Below are 14,896 nucleotides of genomic sequence, written 5' to 3' on the forward strand. Positions count from 1 at the left end.
GGAAGGAACCCTAAAGGTGGGCTTTGAGGGAGGTTCTTTTGCATTCAAATTACCCTTAAGCTGTACCAGTTGGCAAACCACAAAGTGTCTACTAGCCAATATTATCACTAAAAATATTGCCTATTTCTCTCAGGTTGTCTCTTTCATTTATAGAACTAGGAAACAAGTTATCTCTTTTCCTTAGAGAACTACCTCCTTTGAGGTAGGAGACAACAAACTACAACCTCAGCCCCATTCCAGGCCCAAGAACAATCAAGATATAATTAAAGGGTCTCAATTCAGCATTCAGATGGCTTAGGTCACTATTTATGTCTAGTCCTTTTCTAAGCTGGTTTCAGAAACTGGGCTTCTTGATTTTTGAGACCAAACCCTCACATGTAACCCAATTCTGATTAGACCCATTTTTCCTTTATTGGGCCTAAAATACATTTTTGATAATTGGCTTACTGCAAAATGCAGGAATAGAAAAGACCTGGCTGCATGCTGCCACTCTACTCCCCTCTCCACTTCCGCAGACATCATTAATTGAGTACAGCATTCCTTCCTGTAGATCCTAGAAACAGCCTCAGGATCTTTCTCTGGGAAGCCACCACATTGAAGAGGAAATCTATTTGCCACAGCTTTATTCCTTTAAGGATCTGTCGTTTGCTTCATTCTGGTTCTTCTTCCTGAAGGAACTAGAGTTCTATCAGTTCACAGGTCTCACTGCCTGTCAAATGGCCCTTCTGCTGCTGAGCACTGCCTCCATGCCAAGATCAACCTTACAGAAGACACACAGGTTGTCCTCCTTTCCTGGAAGGATTTTGTAGAGGTCATTTTGGATCAAAGCCAGAGGAGAATATATATCTCATTCAGAACTCAAGGAAAGTTAGAGGTGTGTATGGAGTATAAGAATAAGAAGAACAAGTATTAACTTATTAAAGCCAGAAAAGGAATTTGAAGAAAACCTTAACCAGAAATTTGGGCCCAGCATATAGAAAAAGGGAATTAGAAAGCAGAGGAAAAAAAGACTATGATATAATAGATCAAGTAAATGGATGGGTAGTGAGAATGAGAGAATTATATAATCCATCATACTCTTCTTATTATTGCCAGGAAGCTCAGAGGCAAATTTGCTATCTGATAACTCTACTAGCTGTCGTGAGTAGACTGTCTTGTGCTCATCTCCCCTTGGAGGCTTCATTTTCTGTTTGTTTGAAAAATATGAAGTGTGCTTAAATACACAGACATGATATATGTGTTAATTTTTGTACTTTCCATTTATAATAAGAATGGATCAGTCCCCCTTTGAAAACCCTAACTGAAAGCCCGTAAGACCTTAGACATCCATCTGGGAGGAGAAATTTAAAAGCAGCAAGAAATGAAAGGTAACAAGTCTTCTGTTGACCCTCCTCAGTATAGCTAAACAAGTCTTTGTTGGGTATTGAGTGTGCGTTGAGCTCTGAAATGGATGATGTGAAGGACATAAAATTGAAGAGATGACCTATGTCCTTAAGAAGACTATCCTTAAGAGACTGACTATACAGAAATACAATTGTTTGTAAAACAAACAAACAAAACATCTGACTCATAATGGATATGTAGTGTGAGTGAGAGGTTATCCTAACCCAATGTGGGGCCCAGACCAGCAGCATCTACATCACCTAAGAATTTGTTAGTAATAAAAAATTCTCAGGCCCCACTTTAGGCATACTGAATCAGAAACTCTGGAGTAGGGCCCATGAGTCTATTTTAACAAGCACTCCTGGTTATTCTGTTTTGCTAAAGTTTGAGAAACTCCAACCACAATGTTCTTTGCCATGGATAACTCCACATCACACCCCGCCCCCCATCTTCCTCCCATAGCACTGAGCCAGACTGTGCAACCCTACATAGTCCTGAAGAATAGAATTCAGAATGAAGCCACTTTGCTCAAACTCTACACTAATAGTTCCCTTTACAAAAGTTTTAGACTCCAATATTTAAGCAAGAGGCCTTGTTTAAAATGGCATCAGCTCATGTGAAGATGGCCTATGCATCCTCAAAGAGGTGAATCCATGAATAAAAATGACCAGTTATTGATCATTTCCTATGTGTTAGCTGATCCTCCATCCTTAACACCCTCCATTCCCCCAAAAAAGCCTATAAAGAAAAGAAAATTATCATTCCCAATTTACAGAGAAAAACATGGAAGCTGGGAGCAGCCAAGTAACTTTCCTAAAGCCCAACAGTTTGTAAATGGTAGACTAAGATTTGAACCCAAATCTGACACACTCTGTGCTCTTTGCCACTCACCTTCATTAAACAGATGAGCAATCTTCTGAGAGTGCCTGAGAACATGGAGGCCTGAGTAATATATCAGCCCATCATCATGTTATCAACCTGACCACCGATTTGTTGAACGTCACTTCATCATTAGCCTTTAGTGTTTTGTTTTGTTTTTACTTGAGAAAGGCAAGATTCTGCTACTTACCACCTACATCCCTGTGAGCTGGAATGAATTGAGGTATGTAAAACTTTAGAGAAGTAAGGACGAAAAGTGTGATAAATAGTATTATTACAAGTAGCAATAAATCAGGTAAAGAATGTAATGTGCAAGTTGGAACATAAACTGGAATTAAGCCTTGTAAATATAAAAGAACCCAAGGCATGCAGTTCTTTGAATTCTAACAGTAAAAATGCTTAACCTAAATTTTTGATTAACAAGGCACACAAATAGCCACCTCAGAAAGTCATAATTTGAGAAGGTTGGGGCAGGATAATCAACAGGAACATTTTTGAAAAGGTGGCTAATCTGATGTATATCTTTAATGTTTTTTAGGAAAAATTACAGTAGTAAATTTGACAGTTTACTATATGCCAGTGACAGTTTCTAACTCTTTATATATTATTAATTTATTTACTCTTCACAACAATCTTACAAAGCAAGTCATATTATTATCTCCTATTTTAAAGACAGGGAAACTAAGGAAAAGAGTTTATGCAACTTGTAAGTGGCAAAGCCAGTATGAGAAGTTAGGCAGTCTGGTTCCAGATTGTATAATCTTAACAGCAATGTTATGTACTAGTACTTCTATGTTGATAAGTTACCATTTTTAAAACCTCTTCCTGTTCTCCCATCAGCTTGTTCCATTTAGCTCTCTTCTTTGTGTTTTTTACCATCAGTATCTCTAGCTGGGCTCATGACTCAGAACTCTAGCAGTAGGTCAATGAATGTTGCAATAAATTACAGCAAAACAAAACACCACAATTACCATGATCTTTTCATTCTTTTCCAGTGAAGCCATCTACAAAAGAATGTTAACCAAGCAGGTTTATGTCAAGGAATCTCAAAACAAGAAGTATTTTGCCCTACCACATAGTATAACAAAATGACACTGAGTATCTGTCCTTTTGAGCATGCGCACGCGTGCGCACATACACACACATATATACACACACATATATATACATCACATACATATATATGCAATTGATTTATATCTCAGTTCTTTGTATTCAGTGATGACTATTGCTCTTTGCAACCTCACATGGTTCCTTCCTCTGGCAAGTCTCACTCAATTTCTCTTATCTAAAAACCCTGCCCCAAATTGATGCCCTTCAGATAACTTTCTCAATGTAATTCCATTTCAAAGTATTTTAGAGTTGGACAAATTCTTAGAAGTCAGCTGAATTTTGATCCTATGAAGCCTCAAGAAGGAAACTACTTGTCCAGTGTAACTCAGTGGTTTAGTGCATAGCATGACTCTAAACCCCAGACCTGCCCTAAGGCCTGCTTTCTGGGAAACATCCCTGAATCTGAACAGAAAATCAGCACTGGGCTCTCCAACAGACCCTGTGGCCAGCCCCAGTTTCACCACTTACCAGATTTGTGACCTTAAGAATAATTTAATCAGGCATTACTATCAGAAAGAGATTAGGGGCTCCTGATTGGCTCAGACAGAAGAGCATGTGACTCTTGATCTTGGGGTTGCAAGTTCAAGTCCCATTTTAGGTATAGACATTACTTAAAAATAAAATCTTAAAAAAAAGAGAGAGAGATTAAAATATAGTTACTTGCAAAAGGTATATCTAGAAAAGCTAAAGAAATTCTCTAAAATGCTATATACACTCATAGGTAATATTTATCTTTCCTGATGCATGATAAACATGAAAAAACTAACAATATTCCTATATACAAATAATAGCCAAAATAATAGTGTTTAATTACAATTATAATGTTTAATTAATTTCTTCTCAAATAGCTACCAAAACTATATAAAATACTTACATATTTAGGTAGGGATGTATATACATTACTTATATTTTGAGAGATATTTAATTGGCTTGATGGAGAAATATTTCTGCTTCTAAATGGAAAAATTAAATATATATAAAAAGTACCTGATTCTTCACACACAATATATGTGTATATATGTATCTTTTTTTTTTTCTGAAAACAAGTTTTATTTAAATAAGGGTTTAAATACATTACATAACATTAAAACTGAAGGAAAAAATAAACCAAAAATCAGTCTGTTACTTCACATGGCATTGGGCAGCTGTTGCTAGTAAGTTGCAAGCTCTACAGCTAGCTACATGACGGATACATCAGTTTTAAGTTTGTTCCCTTGTCAAAAGTTTAACTCAGATAGAAGGTTGGCCTCACATTCTGGTGTTTGGACATCGATTAGCTAGGATATGTCTGGTCAAAAAGACCTTGGTGGCAAGTCAGATATCCTATCACACCTCACTATAGGGAAGGTGGCCACTCTAAGCTCTGCCCACCTGGTCCATTGGAGACACCAGGGATCTTTCTTTGACTACCAATGACTCCCTGTAGTAGCACAGCTGCTGGTGCTGTCTTACCCCATCCTGGCCTCTCAGCTTCACTGTGGGCTGTTCAGGTGACATTCTCTTAGGGTGGGGAACTCTGAAAGGGAGAGCGGAGGAGCTTCTGGCCAGACATAGCCATCTGTGATCTTGGGGCTCGGGGCTCTGGGCTGGACCGAAACATCGCTTGTCTGCTTGGTTTCAGGCCGGACACTGCCAGGCGCCTATTGCTTGACCTCTGTTTAAATGAGGGACTTCAAGACTAGACAGAATGGCTCTTTTCAGTTTATTGCATGAAGGAGTTACACTAGTCCAAGTTAAAAGCAGACCCCAAATGGTTACATTATACAAGCTGTGAGGTTTTTAAATTTGTGACAAGGGACAGAAGGGAAATTCTACTCATTGCAAGGAAATCCTCACTTAAGCTTCAGTGAGCCAAAAGCACTTAAAACCCATGAACCCTCAGCTGGTCGTCCTTAGCCAGTCCAATCTCTAGCAGGAACTGGCATATGTTCTTGCGCTGGCCACCCTGTAGCTGAATTACTTCTCCATATTCTGGATGCTCAATTACAGTACCATTGCAGGCAAATTTCTTCTTAAACGCCTTCACTAGTTTCTTTTTATTGTAATCATCAGCAATCCCTTGGACAGTAGTAAGGGTCTTCCTGCCGTTTCTCTGTTTAATTCTTATATGGATATAATCCTCAGTGCCAGCAGGAAGCAGATCATCACCTTTACTTGCATCAGCAAAGGGGTCGAAAGAGTGGAGGTTCTGGATAGCGGACATACGATACGATTCCTTTTGCTCGGTGGAAACAGCCTGCGGGGGGACAGAGCAATTGGGAAGCTAGGGGGCGCGAGGGGGAGGCTGCTGAGTCCTCAGCGGCGGCTCAGTGACTTATATATATGTCTTTAATGCAATCCCAGTCAAAAGCCCAACAAGAGTTTTACTAGCGTTCTGAAAAATTAAAATAAAATTTATGTGGAGGAACAAGTAGGTGAAACTATAAGTAATATTTTCAAAAAGATAAATAGAGATAAAAGACTTTTTATCAGATAGTAAAATATAAAACAAAATCAAAAGTGTGTCAGTTCTACTACAAAACTAGATATACATACTAATGGACCTATACAGGAAGTTTGTTATGTAAGACAAAATAAGAGAGGGAGACAAACCATAAAAGACTCTTAACTACAGGAAACAAACTGGAGGGTTGCTGGTGGGGAGGTAGATGGAGGGATGAGGTAACTAGGTGATGGGCATCAAGGAAGGCACATGATGTAATGAGCACTGGGCGTTACATGAAACTGATGAAGCACTGAACTCTACCTCTGAAACTAATAATACACTATATATTAATTAGTTAAATTTAAAAAAAATTTAAAGGAAGTTTGTTACATGTAAGTATGTAATACACAATGTAGAAATCTAAAATATTTTTATAAATGATATGGTACTGTCTTGTTAGAAATTGGGTAGAGAAATAAACTTAAACCTGTACTTCACTCAAAACCCAAATGAGTTCCAAGCACTGTTAAGAATTAAAGAAAAATAAAAACTAGCACAAAAGATCTAATCATATTCAAATATTAAGAGGAGTAATAACTTTGTAAGTTATTGAAGAAAATAGACAAAAGTTCCCTATACAAAGACAGCTTTCCTTAAAAAACATTATTCTATAGGGGAATCTGGCTGGTTTAGGTAGTAGAACATGTGACTCAGTCTCAGGGTTGTAAGTTCAAACCCCACAATGGAGAAAAACTAGAGCTTAGTTTTTAAAAAGACTTAAAAAGAAAAAAACACTTTAAGCTATAAACATTAAAATAAAAAGGCAAATAGACTAAGGAAAACAATTTCAGGAAAAATGGCAAATGGTCGTTTTTATATCATCTTCACAAGGTAAAAAGCCTATTCAATTTTTGAATGATTTTGAAATAAAACTAAAATAAATTCTATAAAGAACTCCCACACATAGACAAGAAAATAAGACCCTAATAAAAATTAGGCAAAGGACAAAGCAGTCAATTCATACAAAACATAATTAATAAACAAGTCAATGGAAAAATATTAATACTGCTATTAATCAAAGAAATGCAAATTAAAGCAACAATGGAGCACCATTTACCAACTATAAAATTAACAAACATTGTTTTTCAATAAAAATACTCAGTGTTGGCGAGGTGGCAATGAAACCATACACTTATATATTTCTGGTATCAAGGTAGAGAAATACAAATACTTAAGCCATATGGAATTTACTTTTGTAAAAAAAAAAAAAACCTTAAAAAATGGAAAAACCAAGTACAACGGTGTTTATGGCAATGTTATGTTTTTAATAAAAATGTCAATGATTATCTCTCTCAGCACAGACTTCTTACGGGGAGCTGTGTCTTTCTTGACCTGCTGCTTCCTCACCTTCAAGCACTCAGTGTTTCTCCAGAGTGTTTGTTCCTGACTTGTCCCTTGCTTTTGGCACGGGGCCAGATGCATAGCAGGGGCTTAGTAATTATTGAATGAATGAATGAGTGAATGAATGCGTGAATAAATGGATCAAATGAATCCACGTTAAAAAGTAGCAGCTTGCGTTAGAATGGCTCTTGATGAAATATGAACCTATTAATTTGCTAATTATGAAAATTATGTTGCAACTCGGAAAATGCTTCAGGATAGCAGTGCAAAGTAGGGGAAGAAACAGAATACATAATTGCACATATATTATGATTGTAACTAGATAATAGTTGTAGGCACATGGACAAACCCTGGAAGATAATATGTAAATTTAATAATGTTTTTTGTTGGAGTCATGGGATTACGGATGTTTCGGTCTTTTTCTTTTTTTCAGAAGCATATTAATTTTTCTCTTTTACAATTATTAAAAGGCAGGGAAAAATATGCACAGGCTTTGAGTCAGAACACTTGGGTATCAGTACCAACTCGACTATTTAATAGCTTTCTTACCTTGGACAAGTTACTGGAACCCTTTGAGCCTCAGTTTCCTTGTCTATTAAATGGGGATTATAATAGCTACCTCTCAAAGCTGTTTGTAAGGTTTAAATGGCCTAATGCATGTGAAAGGGTTTTATAAACTATAAAGTGCTATATAAAAGTGACACCATTATAACTAGCCTGTTTCCTAAGAGAAATAAGCTTTTTATTTCCTCCAGATTGTTCACATTTAGTCATTTACACACAATGTAAAAACAATTCTATAGTCATTGAAACATACATTATCCTGTGTCTCACAAGCTAATACTGAACAAGCTCTTATCACTGGCCCATCAGGCACCAGTGGATTCCTAACTGGGTAAAAGGACCTATAAGATGTTGGGAATAAATGAAACATAAACCCAAAGTGAAAAGCTTTCCCCAGGTAATCAAATAAGAAAAGTTACAGGAAATCCATCACTGACTTTTGGATGTTAATTATTTAATTTTCAAACACCAAAACAATATGAAAGGGAAAAGTCCCCTCCCATTTCTGTCCCTGGTGGCCCAGTCCTCTTGCTCCCATACGGTGACTATTATTACTTTATTATGTCTCCTTCTAGGATATTTTATGCACATGTAAGCAAACATAAGTGTTCATTTTTTTCCTTTTTAAAAAAATGTAACTATACATCTTGTTGTTTACATATTGGTACATAAGGAGGTTTCCTTATTTCTTTTACAGCTGTATGCTATTCCACTGAATGGATATGCCTTTACTTATTTATTGGTCCCCTTTGACAGAACATCCAGGTTGTTTCCAATCATTTGCTCTGCCCTCTGAAAAAGGAAGACTTCATTCTGCCTTGAGCAGTGACAATGAGACACACAGGGGAATGGGCACAGAGCAATCTTAACCTAGAGAGTCCATTTGCTTGCTTCTGTTTTGAACAGTTAGGCCTTTGGAATCTCCTCAGTTGTTTTTCTTGCCCTGGATCAAAACTACATGATTAGGAGAATCTATTTCAGTTAGCCCTTTTCTTAAAAGTCAGTATAATGCTATAGTGAATCTTGTAAAGCCAGACTACCTGGGTTCAAGTGCTGGCTGTTCCCACTTGCTGGTCAAGTTCTTTCCACCTCAAAATAGAGATGATAATAGTATATACCTCACAAGGTTTTATAAGGCTTAAGTGTGTTAATATACCTATCGGTGGCTCTTATTATGTCCAGCATCTTTCAGAGGGTATCTGGGAAGGAGTGACCAAAACAATAAAAGATGTCATTATCTCAAGAAACTATGCCCTATATCAATGGTTCCCAAAATGTGGTCTGTGGACCAGTAGGATCACCTGGAAACATGTGAGAATTGCAACCTACTGAATCAGAAACTTGGAGGGTGGGACCCAGCCATCTTGATTTTAATAAGCCTTCTAGGTAATTCTGATGCATGCTATGGTTTAAGAACTATTGTCCTAAAATGTAGGGTATGGAAGCTCAGGGTGGTTTTAAAACATTCAGATCATAGAACACCTAAAAATCATGCTCTTTGTGGAACACTATGAACTGGTGACATAGAATTCCATGCATTTTACTAGTGGGGAATCTGCCCATATTATTTGTATGCCATTTTTTTAATCTCAAAATATATATATGAAATTGTTTTCTTTTAAATCACATTTCCAAAGTTTTCTCTTAGCATTCATTTGTTACTAATTCAGTAGCACTAATAGCTTACATAGTAGCAGGTACAAATATTTAAATAAAAATAGGAGAAAAATTCAAAAATGAAAAAAAATCTAACTTTTAAACTCAGTCTATAATTACAAAATGAGAGAGCTACTATGACTTAATTTTGTCATTTTTTTTCATCTGTGTATTCATTCAGCAAACATTTACTGAACATTGACTATATTGTCAAAAATGTGCTGAGCGCTTGCAATTCTAGTGATTAAGACAGGCAGGAGGAGGATATGACCTATCCATTGATCTATCATATGATCCATCTACAGAAAATCACAGTCCCGTTTGTACTATACCCATATTTTTATGCCATTGGGCAGGGTTTCTAGAATGAAACAAGCCATTATTGTCCTTATTCTCCCTGGATCCAGCACAACAGCTTCTCCAATGAAGAAATGCTACTATCCAGTAGCGATGACCAAGGGTATCAAATAGGTCTGAGGTCAATTCTAGCCAGCTGGCAAGGCTTCCCTGGAGCATTATTTTGAGAAAGATTATGAGACAATATTCTGGCAGGAAATAGTGCTGTGCACAAAAAAAAGAAAGAAACATCAACATAAGAGTTTTTTTATTTGCAACCCTTGGAGAATGTAGCCTTCCTTTTCCTTTGGGATATGAGAGGATATTACTCAGCATTTCTTGGATTACAAAATGGTACCTTTTGCCCTGTCTCCTCCTAAGGCTACTAATATTGGTTTTCTCCTTTCCCTTTGCACTTTCCTTCTGTCAGAGCCTTTAGAAATGGCCTGGTCAAGTTCAGAGACAGCAAACAGTGGTTTCCGATGTCAAATATATTAGTATGGGATGATTTCCTCTGTGTTTGGGCTAAGGCTCAAGTGCCCAGCCCTGTTGCTTTCTTCCATTGGCTTTAAGACACCTGGCTTGCTTGTGAAGTAGTGTGAAGCAGCAGGATTTGTTTTGCTGAATAAGAGAGCACACACTTTCCCCTTTGCCACTTGGTTGGTGTTACACAGATGTGAACAAATGGCCCTTCGCCTTCCACCTCTATGTCAACTAACCTCTTGGAATAAACATAAAGAAGACTCCCACTGCAAGCTTCATGTAAGTGAATACAGAGGAGACAAAGTGGGCATTTATGGTCAAGAATGTAGTGGTTAGGCTGGTTCTCCATTTGCTCTACAATTAAAAAGGTGTGTATGGCATTTCTAGATTACTCTTTATTTGCTTACATGCATCCCTTACAAAAAAATCATGAATCCCTATTTAGGACCCATTAGGCTCATAGCTCTAGGGCAGTTTGAACCAGATCGATTTGGTTCCAGTGGTCTGCTGGAGCTATAATTTGGAATATGTGGTGCAAAAATCTGTTGCATGCTTTAAAAGACGACAAAGACCCTGGAATTCCAAAAAAAAAAAATTTTTTTCCAACCAATTTCCTTCAAGAAGAGCCAATATGGAAACATTCCCAGGAGATTTCTCCATTAGCTCTATTGAGAATAAATAAAGATTATATTTATCCTGATTTGCTGAAGACATTAGAAATCATTGTTCTCTTCCCCCTAAACATTTTTTTCTCTTCTAATATTTTGCTTCTTTATTCAAATCCAGCCAAGTTCACAGTGCTTGCTTATCACCAAACTATTTGCAAATATTACTTGGATCTCCTTTCCTTGGCTTTCCATTCTACATATTTCTGATTTCTATGTAAGTTTCTTGAGGCGCCTCAAGAACACTGTCTTGAAATGTTTGCTTTATTTTTCTTTATACTCATAAAAAAAATGTTCTGGGGCCATCTAATTTTAAACCCTACCACAAAATAATGCTTTACAACTTTTATAAAGTTGCAAACTGGGAATCAAATCAATGTCTCCCATAAGACAATTAATTGTAAAAACCTGATTGATTCTCATTTTAGACCGTCACATCTGATTCACAGATGGCTCTCAACTAACCCTAATAATAATGAATGGCAAGAGAACTGTGTGTTGAATTAAATCATAGGTAACTGTTTTCATAATAATATCAATTTCCTTCCCTCACCAGAATGCAGAATAACACTGAAGAGTAAAATTGACTGGCTTACTTTTATATTGTTTTTCTTCCCATCTTCCTTTGAAAAATAATGAGCAAAGGCAAGGGAGAGAAAGAGACTAAAGGGTGACCAAGATATGTGAAAATGCCATGAACTATTCCTAGAGAGTAAAAAAAACAACAACAACCAAACAAACAAAAAAAAAACAACCCAAACCTGGCTTTTGTTGGGACTTTCAAACATTGTGGACATAATATGCCAAGTCCATTCACTGGCTCTAAGCAGTTTTTACAGCCAGTCATAAAATGGAAAGTAAAGGTTCATTGTGAAACAGTTGGCACATATTTAACAAAGGTAAGACAAGCTGGCACCACTATAATTTATACCCATTAGCACCCAGTGGTGATCTTATGGTAGAGGGCATAGCTAATAAAGAACTTCAAAAGAAGAGAGAACAAATTATGAAATGTTGATTAGTGTAAGCAGTTTACATTTTCAACCATGGTGAAACTAAATTTAAATTGCAAAGATTCACAAATATCACTATTAGTTCATATAAATAACCCAGAAATTCTATAAATGGATAGAGATTTCACACAATGAGTTTTGCCATAAAAAGACTCAGTTATCATATCTAAAATCTACACTATTTAACTTTGAAAAGGAATGAAATGATAGCTCTTGAAAGCACTTAAGAGAGATTATCTGTCAAATCTACACTTGTAAAGATTTTCCTTGTGAAGACAGAAAATAACTGGATCCCTCTGCCTTGTAATAACCCTCTATATTTCTAAAAACAGAAACTAACTGACTCCTTAATCTTTATTTTTACAGGTAAAACAATTGCACCCCATCAGCTTTGTCTTGAGAAACTCATTTGTCCATATCCTTGGTTATCTTTCTCTTGGCTCTTCTCCACACTCCACTTTTCTCTTAGAAAAGTTAGGAGGGAAAAAAAGAAAAGAAAGAAGAAGAGAAGAGAAGAGATAGAGACGAGAAGAGAAGAGCGAGAATAGATACGAATATAGAAGCCAAAAAAAATCAAACCAATACCAACGCCCCTCGAACCACCACACCCCTCAACCCCCCACTCCCCTCCCCTCACGCCAGACCACGACCCTCCCGCCACGACCAGAAAGAAACGAAAAGAAAAAGTGGTAGGTCTCAGTAAGATGCTTCCAACCTCCCCCAGAAGTGTTCCCGCTTCTTCTGACTATGCTTTTGTGTCTTTGGTTTGGGCAATTCTATTAAAAACCAGATACTTTTAAATTCCTAAGAGATTTGAACACAAAATCAAGATGACAACTAAAACCTCTAAAATTATCATAGCACTAATCCCTCTATTAAGTGTATGGAGGGTCTGCAGACCACATGAGCTCACCCTAAAGAACATGCTGTTGTTTACCTGGGAACCAACTGCTTTACTATGAAACACGCTCTGTGCTCATCTTAGGTCTTGCGCCAAGAACTTACACTGCAATGCACAATATAGAAAGAGGCAAGGAGAATGCTGTGATGAGGATACTTAAATCAGTTGCTTTTTAGTGCATTATTTTAGTCGTGAGAAAGTTGGATAAGTCAAGCTCTTTCTGAGACCCCAGAGATCAAAGAGAATTCAGTCAAGGGCAATGCTTTGAAGAGCAACAACTATACTATTCTTTAGCAGAAGTTCTGTGAAATGTAGGTTTGGCACATTCATTTCTGTAATTCTTACACACATTTCAAATGCCAAAGAAATCTGTTTAAAAATGTAGATTTGACCATTTAAAACTTGTATGGCCTGGCATTTTGTTTCAGGATGTGAGATTACACCATGGTGCAAACTGAAGGTATATCTTGATGTTATTTATTAATATCACCACGGACAACAGCCATGCCTGTCAGAAATTAGGGAATAAATACACACAAGTGTGAAATGCTTTGTAGTCAAACCAAAACAGAGACTGTATTTTGTTTAACCAGAGGGATGATACTTCAAAACTGAAAGGAGTGCTATAAATCCAAAATTCATAAACCGCATCTACTTCTTTATCACATCCCTCAATGCTTTACTGCTCCAGTGTGGTGCCCATACCAGCAGCATCGACACCACTTGAGAGCTTGTGGGAAATGTAGAATCTCTCACCCTCCCTCAGATTTACTAAATCTGCATTTTAACAAGATTTCCAAGAGGTCTGTATCTACATTAACATTTGGGGAACACTGCTTCATAGATTACTTTTTAAAAGGAAATTTTAGCTATAAAATGATTTCATCCTTGGGACGCCTGGATGGCTCAGTGGTTTGAGTGTCTGCCTTTGGCTCAGGGTGTGATCCTGGGGTCCTAGGATTGAGTCCTGCATGAGGCTCCCCGTAGGGAGCCTGCTTCTCCCTCTGCCTGTGTCTCTGCCTCTGTCTGTGTGTCTCTCATGGACAAATAAATAAAATATTTTTTTAAAAACTGATTTTGTCCTCCTAAACTCCCTCTCCAGGAAGTAAAAAGTGCTAATTTGGCACTTTATGGCAATTAGAAATCTCCTGCAGAGCCATCAACAAAGCCTTCTGTCTTTGGAATCATAGGATGGCCTACTACACCCAAGCACTATGACCAGGAGGGGAAAAAGAGTTAAAAGATAGCTCTTGGCAAAACATCAGATATTCCCTTCCTTGTCTTACCTTGTCTAGGGAGGGATCTCCCTAGAATCACCATCTTTATTTCACACACTTTCTATAAGCGAAAGTCTAGAAAAACTTCAAAGGAGGACCAGGTGCACTAAGATTAACAGGTGTTTATTATTATAACTAATTTACTGAAAAAAATTTAGTGCCATAGCAGTCCTGAGGAGATTATGAACCCAAATGGAAGCGTTAACTGCCTATATGCATATTCACCAAAGATCAACTTTACCCTACAACTCACAGCAAATTGATCTTTAAAAAGGTGAGGGGATGAGAGATTCTATTACCAAAAGTTGAAAGATAGAACTGTGGAGATCTAACTCAAGGTGAACTGCCTTTCCTTGAACTGCTGAATGACTTCCAAACCAGCTTGTGGTTTAATTTTCCCATATGGATAGAATATTTTAGGAGTAGTGGCATAGTTTCTGATGGAAAGGGCAGATATCTAAAGACAAGGTTTCAAAGGACATGGGAAATAACTTTTCACAATTCTAGGTTATTTTCAGTGGGGACCTAGCAGCAATTGGCCATTCTTGCTAGTTCCCCAGTCTATCACTTTCCAGAAAGTACTTAGGTATTTTCAGGCATTTTAAGGAAATGTGCTCTTAAATCTCTTTCTTGTTTTTGTTTGTTTTGTTCAGCATATGTCATGTAGCAGTGTCTGCAGAGACTAATAGTCTGAAGACAAGTACTATACATGGTTCCTTAAAGTAGTGCTGCCTGAAAAGTGGACCAGAGGTCAACTGTATCTGAATCATCTGCAGCGCTTGTTCAAGTGCAGGTTCATG

At 37.3% G+C, this 14,896-nt stretch overlaps 1 protein-coding gene across 13 annotated transcripts in view; it reads right to left on the reverse strand.

The window, feature by feature from the left end:
• Positions 1–14,896, reverse strand: part of LOC100687917 (eukaryotic translation initiation factor 1-like) — a 140,979-nt gene that overhangs the window by 28,323 nt on the left and 97,760 nt on the right. For 3 of the 13 annotated variants that reach the window (XM_038581945.1, XM_038581944.1, XM_038581943.1), the window contains one exon: positions 5,063–5,611. The exons of the other annotated variants lie outside the window; for them this stretch is intronic. In XM_038581945.1, the coding sequence (XP_038437873.1) occupies positions 5,237–5,578 (342 nt within the window). In that variant the 5' untranslated portion in view covers positions 5,579–5,611 and the 3' untranslated portion in view covers positions 5,063–5,236. Of the gene's footprint in view, positions 1–5,062; positions 5,612–14,896 lie in introns of those variants that run through there. 13 annotated transcript variants of the gene reach the window in all.

The sequence above is a fragment of the Canis lupus genome, chromosome 32 (assembly GCF_011100685.1).
Source record: "Canis lupus familiaris isolate Mischka breed German Shepherd chromosome 32, alternate assembly UU_Cfam_GSD_1.0, whole genome shotgun sequence".
In the NCBI taxonomy this organism is placed as follows: Eukaryota; Metazoa; Chordata; class Mammalia; order Carnivora; family Canidae; genus Canis; species Canis lupus.